Source organism: Drosophila teissieri, chromosome 2R, assembly GCF_016746235.2.
Source record: "Drosophila teissieri strain GT53w chromosome 2R, Prin_Dtei_1.1, whole genome shotgun sequence".
Classification (NCBI taxonomy): Eukaryota; Metazoa; Arthropoda; class Insecta; order Diptera; family Drosophilidae; genus Drosophila; species Drosophila teissieri.
Genome location: NC_053030.1, coordinates 21962211 through 21978366, shown reverse-complemented (window position 1 = coordinate 21978366; position 16156 = coordinate 21962211). Strand labels below are relative to the sequence as shown.

Sequence of the window (16156 nt, the reverse complement as noted above, 5' to 3'; positions counted from 1 at the left end):
AAGTCTAATTACAGACCGCAGACCAGCGATGGGGCGTTCCCGCTGGCCGGGAATGGAGCACCTGCTCCATGGGAGGGCATGGTGTCCGGGTATAAAGTGCAGGTGCTGGCTGCGACCAGGTCAGTGGGCATCATGACGGTGTTCAGGCTGATCCATCCGGCTCCGCTGACGGAGCAAGTGCAGTCCCGCCAGGGGAACATATATCTCTACCGGGCCATGTGGCTCATCGGGTGGATTCCACCCAAGGAGGGAGTGCTGCGGTACGTGTACCTCTTCTGGACCTGCGTGCCCTTCGCCTTCGGGGTGTTCTACCTGCCCGTGGGCTTCATCATCAGCTACGTGCAGGAGTTCAAGAACTTCACGCCCGGCGAGTTCCTCACCTCGCTGCAGGTGTGCATCAATGTGTATGGCGCCTCGGTGAAGTCCACCATCACCTACCTCTTCCTCTGGCGCCTGCGCAAGACGGAGATCCTGCTGGACTCCCTGGACAAGCGGCTGGCCAACGACAGCGATCGCGAGCGGATCCACAACATGGTGGCGCGCTGCAACTACGCCTTTCTGATCTACAGCTTCATCTACTGCGGCTACGCGGGCTCCACTTTCCTGTCCTACGCCCTCAGTGGTCGTCCTCCGTGGTCCGTGTACAATCCCTTCCTCGACTGGCGCGATGGCGTGGGCAGCCTGTGGATCCAGGCCATATTCGAGTACATCACCATGTCCTTTGCCGTGCTGCAGGACCAGCTGTCCGACACCTATCCCCTGATGTTCACCATCATGTTCCGCGCCCACATGGAGGTGCTCAAGGATCACGTGCGCAACTTGCGCATGAATCCCGAGCGCAGTGAGGCGGACAACTACCAGGACCTGGTGAACTGCGTGCTGGACCACAAGACCATACTGAAGTAAATGAATATGAATGTTGAGTGCGTTCCTAAGTTATTATCCGTGTGTTCCAGGTGCTGTGACATGATCCGCCCCATGATATCGCGCACCATCTTCGTGCAGTTCGCGCTGATTGGCTCCGTCTTGGGGCTGACCCTGGTGAACGTGTTCTTCTTCTCGAACTTCTGGAAGGGCGTCGCCTCGCTGCTGTTCGTCATCACCATCCTGCTGCAGACGTTCCCCTTCTGCTACACCTGCAACATGCTGATCGACGATGCCCAGGACCTGGCCAACGAGATCTTCCAGTCCAACTGGGTGGATGCCGAGCCGCGCTACAAGGCCACGCTGGTGCACTTCATGCACCACGTCCAGCAGCCGATTATCTTCATTGCCGGCGGCATCTTTCCCATCTCCATGAACAGCAACATAAGCGTAAGGTTTCCTTCGGCGCTGCTCAACTTTCAACTTGCCCCTTCACATTTGACCCCATTTTAGGTGGCCAAGTTCGCCTTCAGCATCATTACGATAGTGCGACAAATGAATCTGGCCGAGCAGTTCCAGTAAAATTAGCTCACAAAAATGATTCCGAATTACCCTGCGCACCCATGAGCCCCAAAAAAAAGTGAGCCCCCCCCCAGGAATTCTTTATGAGCGTGATTTGCATAAAATGTGTATATGTTGTGGCTTATCTGGCAAGATTTTGGCTGATTTAGTTGCTAAATGGTAATGGCCAGGCCAAAGGATGCGACTGAATTCAGTCGGACTGAATTCGCAAATTGCGTTAGCAGACGGAAATTACAACAGCCAGACGAGTCGACGATTCAAACAACAAGCAGTCTGGGAAAATGGGCTCAGTATATCCTATGGAGAGATGGAGATTTGGAGCCGGAGAAGGAGAAGGAGAAGGAGCAACCACAGGAAGTACATATAAGCGTTTACATATTGTATGCGATTTTTATTTAAATTTTATGTTAAACACGTGACTGCTAGCCGGCGAAAAGGCGGAGCACGAGCATGCTCCCATATAATACCATAATACAAAACGAATCGCCCAGACTGTGGCAAAAGCAAATATTATGACATATTTTTGCGGTTTACTTGCCGCACACGCGTCATCATATCCCCCGCCAGATAGGAGTACATAAACATGTAAAGTGCTTTGGTTGGGGCAAGATGGATGAACCCCGATATGTGTTTGTTTGCACTAGACGCACGGGCATATTTACAAATATGTCGTCCTTACCAACCAACCAACAATGGTGAGGCAAACAAGCCCGAAGGAGTCTTGCTCTTATCAAACTTCCTGGACAGACGAAACGGTCAGAAACTCATGTTCAGCTTAGTTTATTTCGCGGTTTAGCTACAAATACTTAAGTATGGAAAACATATTACATTTATGTGAAACAAAACATGGTTTAATTATATTTTCAGCCTTGAGTGCGGATTGTAGCAATTGGCATAGTCTTGACCTAAACTAAAGTGCTCTCTCAGTAATTACAACCTTTTAATGTGATCGATTCACTTTTTTCGCCTAATTGCAGCTCATGCTTGCACAGCATAAAGCACAGAGCATAAAGCAAATACTCATATTAAATATATCATTGGTATTACACGCACTCAATCAATTGATGACTTTTCAAGCCTGTCTAAACATTGGCGTTCCCATGAGCAATTAGGCTAAATTACTGTATTAAGTGCACTCAAATCGACATTATTAATCATTTTGCGAATTTAACAACCATTAAAGTGATTTTGCTGCAGCTGAAATGGCTATTAAAAGCACTCGATTCGAATTGATTGTGCACTTCTATGGCGGATGTGGCAAAAAATATGATTAATTATGCAATGAAAATGTAATCACTTCGCGAATTGGCTTTTTTCGGCGGCAAATAAAAAGGAGAAACATTTGCCTTGTGCACCGCAAACAAATATTCAAATTAATTGCGCTCGAATAGGCCGCAAATTGGTTGTGGTGTTAGTGACGGCCGCACTCCACTCCACGAGTGTCCTTAATGTCCTTTACAAAGTAAAACATTCTCGACTTTCCAAAGGCCAATGCAAATATGCAAATTGGCAGTACATTCAGCAGCCCATAAATCAAACTTAAAGTTTATGCGCTAGATAAATGACCCGATGTCAAACAGGAACCGCTTTCGCTTATTGTTAGAGTCACAAATATAATTTCGCCAGTTTGCTTTTTTCCACCAGTCTTTTCAATTTGCGAACAAGCGAGTGTGGACCGAGACCGGACTTCTATGCCATCTATCTATGGCAAATAGTTGGCTGCCAGCCTGCAATCAGCTTTTGGCTGTGCCAAAATGCCATTAGTATGCATGGGCCATGTGCTATGACCACCCACATTTGCCACCCGCTCTGCGGAATGTTTGTTTTCGATTCCATTTGTTTTCCCTTGGCCACGGAGGACATGCTGAGTGGGCGAGTGTCACAGCCAAAGTCAGGCCAAGGGGGCAATGGGGCGGGGGAAAGATCGAACACACGGCGTATACGTAACATACACATATTTCAGCGGCATCTCGTGCAATTTCGCCCATGCAATTTGCAGGCCTGAGCCTGCGGCCCACTACGGTTTTCCGGATCTCCGGATACGGGCGAAGAAACGTGTGTGTGTGTGTGTGTATGTGGTCACACGGAGCAAAATACTCACAACGTTATCTTCAAGGTTATGTATTGCCCGGGTGAAAGGCCAGTGCAGCCTGTTTAAAGTGCAGAAACTATCGGCAATCTTTGCATTTTAAATGGAGTGTTGTTCTATGTGCTGCTAGCTGCGGCATTTAAGGGAGAACCATTAACGCAGTTCATCCTTTGTCTACAGGAAAAATATAAATGCAACTTTATGTGCAGTATCTTTAAATGGATATAGAAATTGGAAATCCAATTCGCTCAGTGGATAGGCCGGGGAAGTACAGAAAAGCCCATGTAGTGGCACCACCGCGGCATTTAGTATTAGTTGTAGGCAAGCAAACAAATAATTTGCATGCCACGGTTGCAACGCGTTGCACACGCAAGCCGGAAAATGGGGAAAATGGGAAAACGGGAAAGCCAGCTGATGGGGAATGCGGCTGGCTATGCGACGTGGCGTAACCGTAACCTTTAATTTGCAAATTATTTTGAAATGTTGCGGCGCGCTCGTGTCGAGTGCATTTTCCGAAGTTATGCAAACTGTTGGACAAGTGAGTGCCAAGGATGGGTAGGTTGGGTAGGTTGGGTAGTATGGGATACGGCAACATCATTAAAATTCATTAGTATGCCTTCCATCGCTTCGCCTCAAATATTGCAGATTTAAAGGGCGAACTGCGCGAATGCTGTATATTCCGCGCTTTGAGGACGTTGACAAGAAGCCATCGTGGCGGGTCTTGCATAAAATTAGCTTTCACGCATCACCGCCAAGTACGGACAGGCTTACGGACAGGCTTACGGACAGCCTTGCGGACAGCCAAACGGACAAGCATGCGGACAGTGATGCGGAAGGCCGTGAGAATGGATTAGATGCTCGGCGGAGCAGACGGAATCCAGCTAATTACAAACGGAACTGGTGCATTGACGGGGTGTGGTGGAGGGGGGTCAGGTAATTTCCATTTAAAGTGGAGTTGCCAAGTTAAAGGGAACCCACTGCGACTTCTACTATATATTATAGCTTAATTGTTGCGCTGTCAGGCGACATTTTCGGGCCCTCGGCCGTGATAAAGCCGGGTAAAATATACGCAATTAGGCAGGACCAACAGGATTCGCAGCCAGATGTCTGGGCGGTGACTAATGAAGTCGCAGATTAAGGCTCCCAAAAATAAACATTCAATGCCTGTATGCCTGTGCTATGAGGCGCTGCTATCGGGCTGACCCATAAATCAGGGAAATAAATCAGATGCGGGGGACATGCCCGAAATACTTACACTTGAGATACTGCTCGTTGCGGGCTATCACCTTCTCGGCGTTCTTGCGGGCCAGGAAGAACCACTCGGAGGTGTTGCCCAGATAGTGGTACTCCATGGCCAGATCCTTGGCGAACACCGCTCCCAGATTCGGCGGCGGCAGGCGGTAGGCGAAGGGGCAGAAGAGGCCCGGCTGCGCGGGATGCTCGTTCCAGTCGAAGCAATTTCCGGCCGCGAATATATCATCGTCGAACTCCACCATGGACAGCACGGAGGCGTGCAGCAGGTTGACATCCTCCTGCACGGAGCGGCCGGTGGTCTTGAAGATCCTGCGGAGACAACAAGCGAGGCATACGTCGGATATTAGTTGCAGGCCAGGGAAAAGATGGCAATTTATGGCCCTGGCACAGCCAGGAAATTGCATTCAAAATGCATGCGGTGTTCGGGAAGTGCAAGTACCGAATGCCTAATACCCTCGGCATGGCAGGGAAGCCAATCGGAAATGGAAATTAAACTATTTGCCTCATTAGTATTCAGCCTATCTATATGTATATATAATCTAGGTTTGCCTTACAAATATACAGCTAAATGCTTAGATCCTTTGAGATCCTTTGTTGCTTAATATTTTGAAGAGGTCGTTAACCGATTTGCCACGAAACCATGTGGGCACGTAGCTCGTCTTAAGCCAAACCCCCTTCTGGGTGGCAGGGCATGAATATTATAATGTAATAAGTTTTGAAAGTGGCTCAGTGGACCAGTGAGCCAGTGAACCAGTGAGCCGGTGGAGGGGGAAACCCCCAGAATTGGCTTCCTTTCGTTCTTGTTGGTCCGTCATTTTTATTATATTTATAACCCGGCTGCGGGGGCTGGCGGTTTGGGGGCTGAGTTATGGCCCGCTGGCTGTGGCAAGTGCACACTTACTGTGCGAGTGTAGGCGCGTTCAAGGCGCATTCAACCCGCCTCAAACTGTGCTCAAGTGCGCTCCTGGCTTTCCATTGTCTGCGGCCCGGCGCAGGATGTCCTCCCGCGCATCCTTGGCCCGCCGCCATCCTGCCACTGGCTGCTGCCTCGAAAGTGGGTAAACGAGAAAATTACATTGAAGCTATCTGCTTGGGGGGGGGGGAGGTGAGACCTCTTTGCCTGTCTGTGTAATATTAATTAAATTGTTGCCAGTGCAGACGAGGCGCAGAAAAAACGGGTGCTGCCAAAGAAATTGGCGCAGCATCGACTTCAATTCCATTTTCCAATACATTAGCCAGGAGCAATGCTACTGGAACTCGCGACTGCCGCATGTGACGCACTTGCTAATTGGGCGTGGCTCATTAATTCGCTGGCGGGCCTCATTTGTAAATGTCAAAGGCATTTTGTCAGCCAAACCCCCAACCACCCATCATCCCACCAAATCCATGCGAGTAAGTGTGAGTGTCCAAGGACGTGGCGGGGCTCAAAAGTCGCCTAATGATGATGGTGCCGCAGACATTGTGCGCTGGTGATAATGCTGACTTAGCTGGGAGCTCGACATGGAGTTGACAGCATTTTTCCACCAGGCTCCCATTATTTATGGCCAAAACACACACACACCTACACACACACGCTTCCGACATGGCCAATAATGAGTGTGCTCATATCTCACCGTAAACATTGCATGAGGCAGCATCATAAGCGCATAGATTTAAAAACTGTGTTTACTTACAATTTCTTTATTAATAATAGAATTTTAGTATGCTCTTCGAACTACATATATCACTTTTTTCTGTAGTGAAGATAATTCAGTATCAGCAGGTTGGTATCTCCACTGCATCCTGGCACATTTGTTTACTGTGCAGTCCTGCAAGTCCTCGTTCCCCAATTAACATTCTCCGCAGACAACTTGAGTTGCCGGGGATGCTTAAATAGTTTGGGACGCTTACAGTTGCAGTGTTGCCTGTTTTCCGGCTTTTCCACCCCCCCTCCGCCCCTCCCTTCTTCGAGACTGGAGACTGAGACTGTGTCCTAAAGTGTGCTAAAAACACTTTTCAGCACTTGAGTGCTGGGAAAGAGGTGAAAGCAAGCGCAAAACAAGCTTCAGGTGCCGGTGGCCAGGACGGCGGTGAGAACGGAGGTGAGAACCAGGACATGGGGATGCAGGAGCAGGAGCAGGTAACTCGGTAAGTACTCGAAAGTGCTCCTCCCTTTTGGCCTTTGTGTCCGCTGTGTGCGCTTTTGGAGCGGAGAGGGTTAACTGAGTCGCAGGCTTAAAGGTGCGCTTAAAGGATACGAGCCACGTAGCAACCTCCTATGATGCGGTTGCTTGGGAACTTTTTTTCGGTTAATGCCCACCTGCGTTGGAATTACGCTTACGCAGCAGCTGCATTCGAAAGTCTGACGTTTAATTAAAAATATGTTGGCCATCACTGGGCAGGAAGAAAGTTATTCTTTGCTGCTTGCAGCCCGTCAAAAATGCCCAACTACCGCGATTTCGAGTACCTTAGAGGCTGTTTCGCTTATTTGTTAAGCACATGATGCCAGTGAGCCGTGAATCGCCTTGGAAGTGGAGAAGAAAAGCCGCCTGGCGGCACTTAAGCCGCTTTTTTTCTATTTTTTGTTATTCTACGCGGGAAGGCCGTTGCATGTCGAGGATGGAATTTCCACGTCCATCGTTTTCCCTTTGTGGGCTCATGTTTGGGTTCAAGTCGATGGCAAGGCTCTATTGATTTCGAAAATAATGCAAAACAGCACGCGAGCCGTACAAATAATATAATTGCCCGGCCGTAAACAAGGAAATTGAATTCCTTTGCTGCAGAGTGTGAAGAAAAAATTAATTATGCAGGGCAAATGAAATATAATTTCCAGTTTCGGCACCTGGGGCCACGAACTCTGCGGAGGCGCAAAGGACGCAAAGGACACCAAAAAGTCCTGGAGGGCACTTCAGGCTGCTGGCCGTGTCCTTTTGGCCAAAGCCAAAGCCTCTAGTATCCTTTGCCTTCCGACTCCGACTGCGTGTCGACATCTTAATTGAAAGCGAACTGCTCCGGTTTAATTATTCAAAGCCAGGACACTTTGGCACATCCTTAGAAAAGCAGCCTGACTGACTGGCTGACTGAATGACCAACTGACTGACTGACTGAGTGACTGACTGGCTGAATGGCCGTGATGATGCTGCTTCCCTGGGCGCCTCAGACGACGCCCTTTTCGTCTGAAGTTCGCCTGGGCCACCCACATTTGTTTGCCGGGTGCGCTTTTAATGGCCCATAACGGTCAAGGCTTCTTGCCAATTTTAATTAGGCCATAATTAAATGATCAAACGGTGAGGCAACGGCATAACTGATAAGATACATATTTAGATACGATTCTGTGCTAATTACCTTCCGTGAATTATGTTTTCTTTCTTTCCATGCCTGTGAGAGCTTATAAAATTATGGAAAATTTCTGCTTTCCATCATAGAGCGAATTCCACTGATACAATCTCTTTTGTAGATTAAAACTCGTGCCAAGCTGAGACAAGTGAAGAACTTAAAGAGTTATGTGTCAAATTTGGCATGGAGTGCTGTCAGCCAAGTTGGCATCGAAGACAAAAGATCAAACGAAAATCACTGCCAAACTCACACGACACGACAGTGTTCAGTGTTCAGTGTGTGTGTGTTCAATTAGGAAGCCGGAAAAGGAGTTCAATTAATTAAAAGTTACCCCATGTTGGCCCAGTTTGTGGCACTTTGCTGCTGCCTTTCTGGCTTGTTGGCTTGCGGCTAATTGAACCTACAGGCGACATGTTTGCTGTTGACATGTTTATGCTGGCCAGAGGACCAAGGATCCGCAGGCCCCCTTCTGTACTCTGGGCCATTGTTGAAAAAATGCTTTTTGATTTAGTCCATTAATTGCTTTCAACTTGCTAACTTCTTTTCAACGCACTTTGCCAGCCCGATGATTATTATTATTATTGCAGGCGCAGAGTGCGAGGGCGCAAAGTTGCCAACCAGCCAAACAGCCAAAAATGTTGGCCAAAAAGTTTCCCTTTTCTGATTTCCTGCCGCCGCGCATAATGAGTCGAGTCCTTGTACTCTCCACCAAAAGGACCAACTTTGCCCGCCTGTCTGTGGCTCTGGATTGTGGCTTTCTGGGCTTTGAGCTCTGCCGTCTGCGTTCCGAGTTGCGCGATTCAAATGCTTTTATTGCGCAAAAATAGACTCGGAAAAAAGGAGGCGCTGCAGCGGCTTAAACGTTACGCATTCGCCGCGTGGGCCAGCCACTTGAAAGCGCCGAGGCGAAGGACTTGTTTTCGGGCTACACTCGACAAGTTTGTTAAGCTGTTAAGTTATGGCAACATGTGTTGCACAAAGCGCGCCAATGCGCTGCACTGGCGTAGTTGGCAAAGCCGCCGAAAAGGGGGGCTGAAACATTCACAGACGACCTACCATAAGTTGGACTGCTGCCTCGTGCTCCAAACTCCCGGGCTAAATTGGGCTGAAACAGCGCTTAGCGACTAAACTTGCAACACTTTGATTCAATTACTCGAACTGGAGGCATTCCGAAATGCTCTTTGCAAACTGAAATTGAATGTGAGGCGGTTGGCTAAATAACTATTGCAGCTCTAATGGAATGATGAAATATTATTTTGCCGAAATGCAATCAGAGAAAGAACATTTATTTTAACAAGCTCATAAAGAAGTTCATAATACAACTAAAGAAGTTAAGAGCTAAAAACCTAAGCAAGAGCTAAACAAGCTCATAAAGAAGTTAAGCGTTAAAAAGCCAAAAATACAGAAATCAAATGCTGGCGTGTCTGGTCAGTAAACGGAGGCCCCACTGTAACCTGTGAAATGCGTCAAAAGGGGGAATCACCGCAGCCCGATTCGGATGCAGAACCAGAACCAGAAACAGAACCTGCAGCAGCAGCATTTGCATGCAACATCGCCAGCAGACGACGACGAGTCAGGCGCAGATGTGAGTGGGCTGGAGTAAACCAGCTGGAAAAAGGGCCGCGGCAAAGTGGTGCTGTGGTGCAGTGGTGCCGCGGTGCCGTGGTGCACAGGTTGCAAAGAAACCGAACCACCCTAACCCACCCCATCCGCATTCGCATCCAGGATGCTCCAAATGCCGCCGCTGGCCTACATGGGCATGCATGTCCGCGTCAGTGGCAGCAACATTTTCAGTTGCGGGTTTCCAGGCGGCGGGCGGCGGGGCAAGAATGCACATTAGGATTGTTTTGCACAAAATGAAAACAATTTCCATTTCGGGGGCTAGACAACTGCATTCTGTAGCGGCCAACAATAAAGCTCGGTGGGCGGGTGCAAAGGTCGGTGGGCGTGGCTGGGTGGCAGGTTGCAGGTTGCAGGCCGGCTTGGGGCGCAAGGAGGCAGTGTTATTAGCACCACCCGCTGGGCAAAAGCCGAGTCGAGTAAATCAAGCGGCACAAAGTCGCAAAGCCCTGCACACTGCGAGAAATCAAGTGGCAAGTGCATTGCAGTGACCTCGTTGTCAGCACAGAGAGAAATGTTAGTACTATAACAGAAATATAAGCGGAAATAGAGATACACCAAATATTAATATAAAATTTAAGATGAATTTAAAGGATATTAGTTGTGCATATAAAATGCATATCCTTAAAGCCCCAAGGACATCAGGCATTTTTCTCGGTGCGCAACCGTTTCCTGAACATTGACTTGCATAGATATTTGTTTGCTTCCGTTTGAAGAGAACTTTTGAAGGATGTTGACGATGACGCGGCTCTGGGGAAGGGAAGGGGGGAGTGGGATGGTAGTACTCTCCGTGCAGGATCCGCCTTTTGGGGGTGGGGGTGGGGATGTCCTTGCTGCTGTCGCGTTTTATTGCCGCTGGCAATTGGAAACTGCATCGCTTATGCAGATTTCAATTTCGATTTGTTGTACGAACTGAACGAACTGAACGCAAACGGCACTCGAATTCCAAAGGCATTGCGAGTTGAAACAAGCGACGACTTTGGCAATAAATTATTTGCCAAGTTTATCGCCGAACTTCCGCTGGAAAATAACAAAATCATTGCCTGGCAAATAAGAGAGATGTGCACTTGAACATCTCGAAGTCGCTGAAGCCAAAGCCAATGCAAAGGCAAAAGGAAAAGCCAGAGTTGTAGCAACAAAGGAGGTTGGTTTTTGTTGGCAGAGTACAGGCAACCGGAAACTCAATTTCAGGACATGGAAAAGCAGCAGGTCCTTCGCACGATTCTCACCTTCTCTCTGCGCGACGACAACACATTTAAGTACTTAAAAGTTTTCCGATTCCATCCGCCACATTGCCGCACTGCCACACTGCCACATTGCCACACTTTTCCACTCCATTTTCCCACCTCTTCGGCTTTTGTGCCGTGTGTGCCGAGCTGAAGTCGCTTTTCCTTTCTGTTTGCCGTCTGCACTTTGGCGGCGTGAAGGCAAACTAACGAAAAGTGGCCAAGGCAAGAAAACAATTGAAGCTCGTAATTTCAACTTGAATTGATATTGTTTTTCCTGACAGCCATTTAGCCCGCCCCCCGCCTCCCCGCCCCTGGCTCACCGTCTACCTTCAACCGTTGTTTTCCTTAAATGTTATCCTTGTTTTTGTTTGCGCAACAAAGTGAACGGGAAATGCCCTAACCAAAAAGCGAGCGGCAACACGAAACAGGATCCTTCGCTGGCAGGGGGCGATAACAATGTATCACTAAACAATAACTTCAATTAGTATCTATCTGTGTAGCCTTTTCCCTTCGCTATTCCTTAGCTCCTTTTCTTTCCCCTCCCTTCCTCCGCTTCATTTCTCTTTTCCGGGCGAGGGAAAAGGGAAAAGTTTTCCGGCCACCCTTGATTATGTTAACACAAGCAAAACTGATTAAAGCGGCTCCTGATTAGCCGCCTGCCCCTCCAGAAATTATGAACCCGTATCTCTGGCCATGCCATCAGATTTATGGAAGTCAAGCTGGATAAATCAAGCGACTGGAAGTTCAGTCCCAGCGGCCACATTTCCCATTGAACAGAGAGAACAAATAGAACAAATAATGAAAACAAATGCCTGGCATATGACACTAAATGCAATAATGTTGATCCCTCGCCAGATCCGTGGCCGTTTGCAATTTAATTTATTGACAGTGAGACTTTGACATTTTATTGCTCCCCAGGCCAAGTTACGACATTGTCCGCTTTTCCCATTTTCCTCGCTTTTCCCAGCCTGGCTTTTCCGGCCTTTCCCCTCTGTCACTTAATTTGTCAAGCTGCTCGTCGTTTGGGTTAATTGTTTATTTGTGCGTTTTATTGACAAGCGGCAATTGTTCCTTGGATTCGTCAGCTTGTTGTCCTGTTGTCCTGTCGTCCTTTCTTTCTTTGCGGCTTTTAACAAATGAGTTTTTCGCCAACAAATGGCCTTGATTTCCTGGCTCAATCAGCGCGCAAAAAGTTGTCATCTTAGCTGCAAAATTATGTCATCGGAATTTGGTGACCATCCAATATCCAATGGCCTGTTGCACGAAGCCAAGTTGGCTTCCTTTTTTGCTCACAGAAAGTTTGCTTTTTTGCTGATTTCTCCATTGCTATTTGCCACAAAGACACTCAAGAAAAACAGAAGGACATAAATTCCAGGTCTAATGTCCGCATGGAGCACATCCCCATCGGCATTGACACATACGATGCGTGTATGCAGGCCAGGACATTGGGACATCGGGACATCGGGACACTTGGACTTGGACTTTGGAACACAGGACGCAGCGCAGAGCACACAGGACACAGCACACAGGACTTTGGAGTCCGAAACTTTGGTGCTCGGACTTCATAGCCAGATATGCGAAATCTGATGAAACTTTGTGTTTATTGTGCCTGGCTGCTGGAGAGCAGCAGAAGAAAAGCAGAGCTCAAAAAACATGGCAACTGGCCTGGCATGTCCTTGCGATTGTCACTGGGGCGGTTATCCTGATACACGATATACTGCCAAATCGATGATGGAAGCGGAATGGACACACACACACACACACACCACATCAGGCTGGTCAGTTTGCAAAGCTTGGACAGCTGGAAATTCCAAGAAAAACCAAATGAATTGCCATCGTTTTGGTCGTCCAGGTAAATCAATGTCCACCACCAGCTGGCCTTTCTTTTGGCCACAAGAATGGCGCAAACTTTTTGCCCGGCACGCCTGCCACGCTAAGTAATTGAACTTTTATCAAAAAATTGCACGCAGCCAGGCGGACGGGAAAATCGAAGGAAAATCGCAGGAAAATCGCTGGGAAAGCGACGCTAGTTCTGCCAACTAGGGCCAACAAACGCCGAGAGCCACAGGCAACAAGAAAAGCACATTATGCTCCTTGTTGACAAAGGACACGGGCCAATCTAGATGAGCAGCAAATGGCGAGTATCTGCTGAAAATTGAACCCCGAGCAATGAGCGATGTTCAATGGAAAATGGAAAATGGAAAATGGACTCCAATCCCTACTTTTGTTTTTATTTCCGCATCCAAAGTGGGCTTTAAATATTTCATATTTTCGTATTTTTCTGCTATAACAAACGGCAATAAATTGCACTTCGATGGACATGTCTATTGTGTAGAACATGATAAATACAATTTTAAATGGCAATCAACTATAAATATGTAATGCAAGTGTGACTAAACGATGTTTTGCAACTTATATTCAAATAAATAATTATTAATAAATGCTATCTATTCCATGAACATACGTTCTAAAATGATGAATCACCAATTTCTATTTCATTTAATTTTTAACTGTCAATTTGGCACTTTTCGATTTTGTGTAAAACTTGTGCTGTATAACTGCGAAGGAGCACCCTTTTGGGGGGGAAAGAAGGACCATGCCAGTGATCAAATTGCAGTCCTCGGATGGGAAGATTTTCGACACCGACATCGAGACCGCGAAGTGCTCGAGCACCATTAAAACCCTGCTGGAGGATTGTCCACTGGAGGCGGAGAACGACACCCTCATCCCGCTGCCCAATGTGAACTCGGCGATCCTGAAGAAGGTGCTCACCTGGGCCGAGCACCATCCGGAGGATAGTGAAGAGGAGCACGAGGGCGAGGCAGCCAGACCCATGGTGCAGATCAGTGCCTGGGACGCGGAGTTCCTGGCCATGGATCAGGGCTCGCTGTTCGAGCTCATCCTGGCGGCCAACTACCTGGACATGCGGAATCTGCTGAACGCCGCCTGCATGACGGTGGCCAACATGATCAAGGGCCACACGGCGGAGGAGATTCGCCAGACCTTCCACATAACCAACGACTTCTCGCCCTCCGAGGAGGACTTGCTGCCCGTGGCGACGGAAGTGGCGGAGGAGGAGGAGGACGAGGCCACGTCCACAGTGTATGGCGACATATAAATTAGGAGTGAATATGGCTTAATAACTTTTCGAAGGCTTCAGGACAACTCAGACATCATGAACTGATAAACAATATTACAAATATAATCGGGTATAACGCATTGGGATTGGTTCTCATTCTACCGGGATTTCTAGGATCCTGAATTTAGCTAATATCAGTGTTCTAGTTCCTATAAAAATAACCCTGCAGTTGTATTTCGACCCTCAAATGACCTTCAGGGAAAGGACCCTACTTTCTTGGCCACCACTGTGTAGTGCCAAATCCATTCCCATTTCCATTCCCAATCCCATTCCCATTGCCACTTGCATTCGCCAACCGTCTGGCCGAAAAAACTTTCGATTGGAAAAGTTTGCCATGTGAATATGATGTGGGCAGAGGAACTGGCGAAACTTTGTCCGTGACGTCCACTCACCTGGTCAGCATATTGGCGCGATTGACGGCCACCTCGGCCTCCACCCGGAACCTGTCCTGGGCATAGCGGTCGACCACGCCCTCGCCGAGATTGAGCGAGGTGCCGGCCACGCAGTTGGAGCCCATCAGGTGCTGCTGCTCGATGTACTGCAGGAACTTGGACACCAGATCGATCTTGCTGTCCCGGGCGTTGATCACGTCGGCGGTTATCTGGCTGGACTCCATGTTGTCGCCGCTGTCCTCCTCCACATCGCCAATGACCAGCTGCTTGGTCTTGTCATCGATTTGCGCATCCGGCGGATAGCCGTCGTCCATGGTGACCTCGGAGGTATCCAGTCCGGCCTCGGAATCGGATTCGGAGTCGCCATCGCCATCGCTGTCGCTGTCGAAGCTGATCTGCTTGACCTCTATGCTGGCCGCCTGGGATCTGGCCTCCGCCTCCGGTTCCCGCTGCGCCGCGTCGTCCATCCACTCGGTGGTGCTGAGGCTCTCGTTGAGCGGCAGCAGCTTGCCAAACGGCTGACCCTCCTGCTCCTCCTCATCCGCGTTGTCCTGGGCATTTGCGTCGTAATCCGATTCCGAGGCGGAGTCCCGCGTTATGGTGCCCATGCGCTGCCAAGTGCCATTTACCGGCAGCAGGCGGGTACTGGCGATTTTGGGCTTTTGGGGGGGGGGGGGGGACGTAGGAGCCTCCTCCTCCTCCTCGTCGAGCTCCTCGTCGTCGTCGATAGTGTCTTCATCGTCCTCCTGGTAATTGGCCTCATCACGCACAAATTGGCGCGCCTGCTTGACACCAATATCCGGATCACCTGTTGGGGCCGCCGTAACGAATGAGCTCTCCAGCTCAATCTCATCCGCCAGCTGCATGACCTCGCTGAGAGCCGTGTCCTCGGTGTCCTCGGCATCCTCGCTGGTGGGACGACCCTGCAGGTGCTCGGCCTCGGCCAGGCTGCGGTGGTTCTTGGGCGGATGGCGGAGGCCCAGACTTTTGTCCACACTTTTGCGTATGCTCTCGTTGATTTTCTTCTTGTGCAATTTGCGGATTTTGTGCGTGACGGGAGCCTGGGAGGTGCCACCCACACCCGGCAGCTGTGTGGGCGGGATCAGCAGCAGGCGGGTGGTCCCAATGCCACCTCCACCACCACCTCCTCCTATGCCACTCCCAATGGCGCTGCCACTGTTGTTTGTGCTGGCATGGAGGAAATGCGACCGAGAGCGCCCGTGGCGAATGTTGAAGCTGTCGCCCGTCATCAGGGCATCGGCTTCCGCCTTGATGCGGTTCCGTGGCGGTGGGGCTCCAGGACCCGCTGCTCCTGCTCCTCCTCCTCCTCCTCCTGCTGCTGCTGCTGCTGCACCAACGGCTGCCTCTGGCTGTGAATGCAACTGCGCGTGACCTTGCATCGCCCACAAGCCCATCGCAAACAGCAGCTGCACAGCCTGCGGCATCCGCATCCACATCCGCATCCGCATCCGCATCCTGGGGCTCTGTTTCTTTTTTTTCGGGACGCTTTGAGTGCACCCCTATATCGCTTAGTTGCGCTCGCCTTGATTGGCTGATCAGCACTTTGTGTGTTGCGGTTATCGATTTGCTGCTCAGCTACCTTTTGCCATTTTCAGTTGTCAAAGGCCAGCAGGAGTACATCACGCATCCGCAGCGTGCCCCCGTGCCGCCG

The 16156-nt window shown here is 49.4% G+C and overlaps 3 protein-coding genes across 3 annotated transcripts in view; 2 read left to right on the top strand and 1 right to left on the bottom strand.

The window, feature by feature from the left end:
• LOC122613015 overlaps positions 1 to 15947 on the bottom strand; it is a 34747-nt gene extending 18800 nt beyond the window's left edge. The window contains exons 1-2 of the mRNA XM_043786972.1: positions 14485 to 15947; positions 4791 to 5098 (exon numbers count right to left, since the gene is read on the bottom strand). Of these exons, the coding sequence (XP_043642907.1) occupies positions 4791 to 5098; positions 14485 to 15947 (1771 nt within the window). The remainder of the gene's footprint in view (positions 1 to 4790; positions 5099 to 14484) is intronic.
• LOC122613016 (odorant receptor 59b) lies at positions 4 to 1954 on the top strand. Its single transcript, XM_043786973.1, has 3 exons — positions 4 to 902; positions 957 to 1314; positions 1378 to 1954. Exons 1-3 carry the CDS (start codon positions 79 to 81, stop codon positions 1444 to 1446), a joined length of 1251 nt encoding a protein of 416 aa, XP_043642908.1. The 5' UTR covers positions 4 to 78; the 3' UTR covers positions 1447 to 1954.
• LOC122613018 (S-phase kinase-associated protein 1) lies at positions 13458 to 14118 on the top strand. The gene has a single exon (XM_043786976.1). It carries the CDS (start codon positions 13550 to 13552, stop codon positions 14069 to 14071), a length of 522 nt encoding a protein of 173 aa, XP_043642911.1. The 5' UTR covers positions 13458 to 13549; the 3' UTR covers positions 14072 to 14118.
• Positions 15948 to 16156: the final 209 nt, after the last annotated feature.

Excerpts from the sequence above, each read along its gene's own strand:
- LOC122613016 (XM_043786973.1), top strand. The coding sequence starts at position 79 with ATGGTGTCCGGGTATAAAGTGCAGGTGCTGGCTGCGACCAGGTCAGTG. Across the intron at positions 903-956 it reads GACCACAAGACCATACTGAA|GTGCTGTGACATGATCCGCC; the intron begins GTAAATGAATAT and ends CGTGTGTTCCAG. Across the intron at positions 1,315-1,377 it reads CCATGAACAGCAACATAAGC|GTGGCCAAGTTCGCCTTCAG; the intron begins GTAAGGTTTCCT and ends ACCCCATTTTAG.
- LOC122613018 (XM_043786976.1), top strand. The coding sequence starts at position 13,550 with ATGCCAGTGATCAAATTGCAGTCCTCGGATGGGAAGATTTTCGACACC.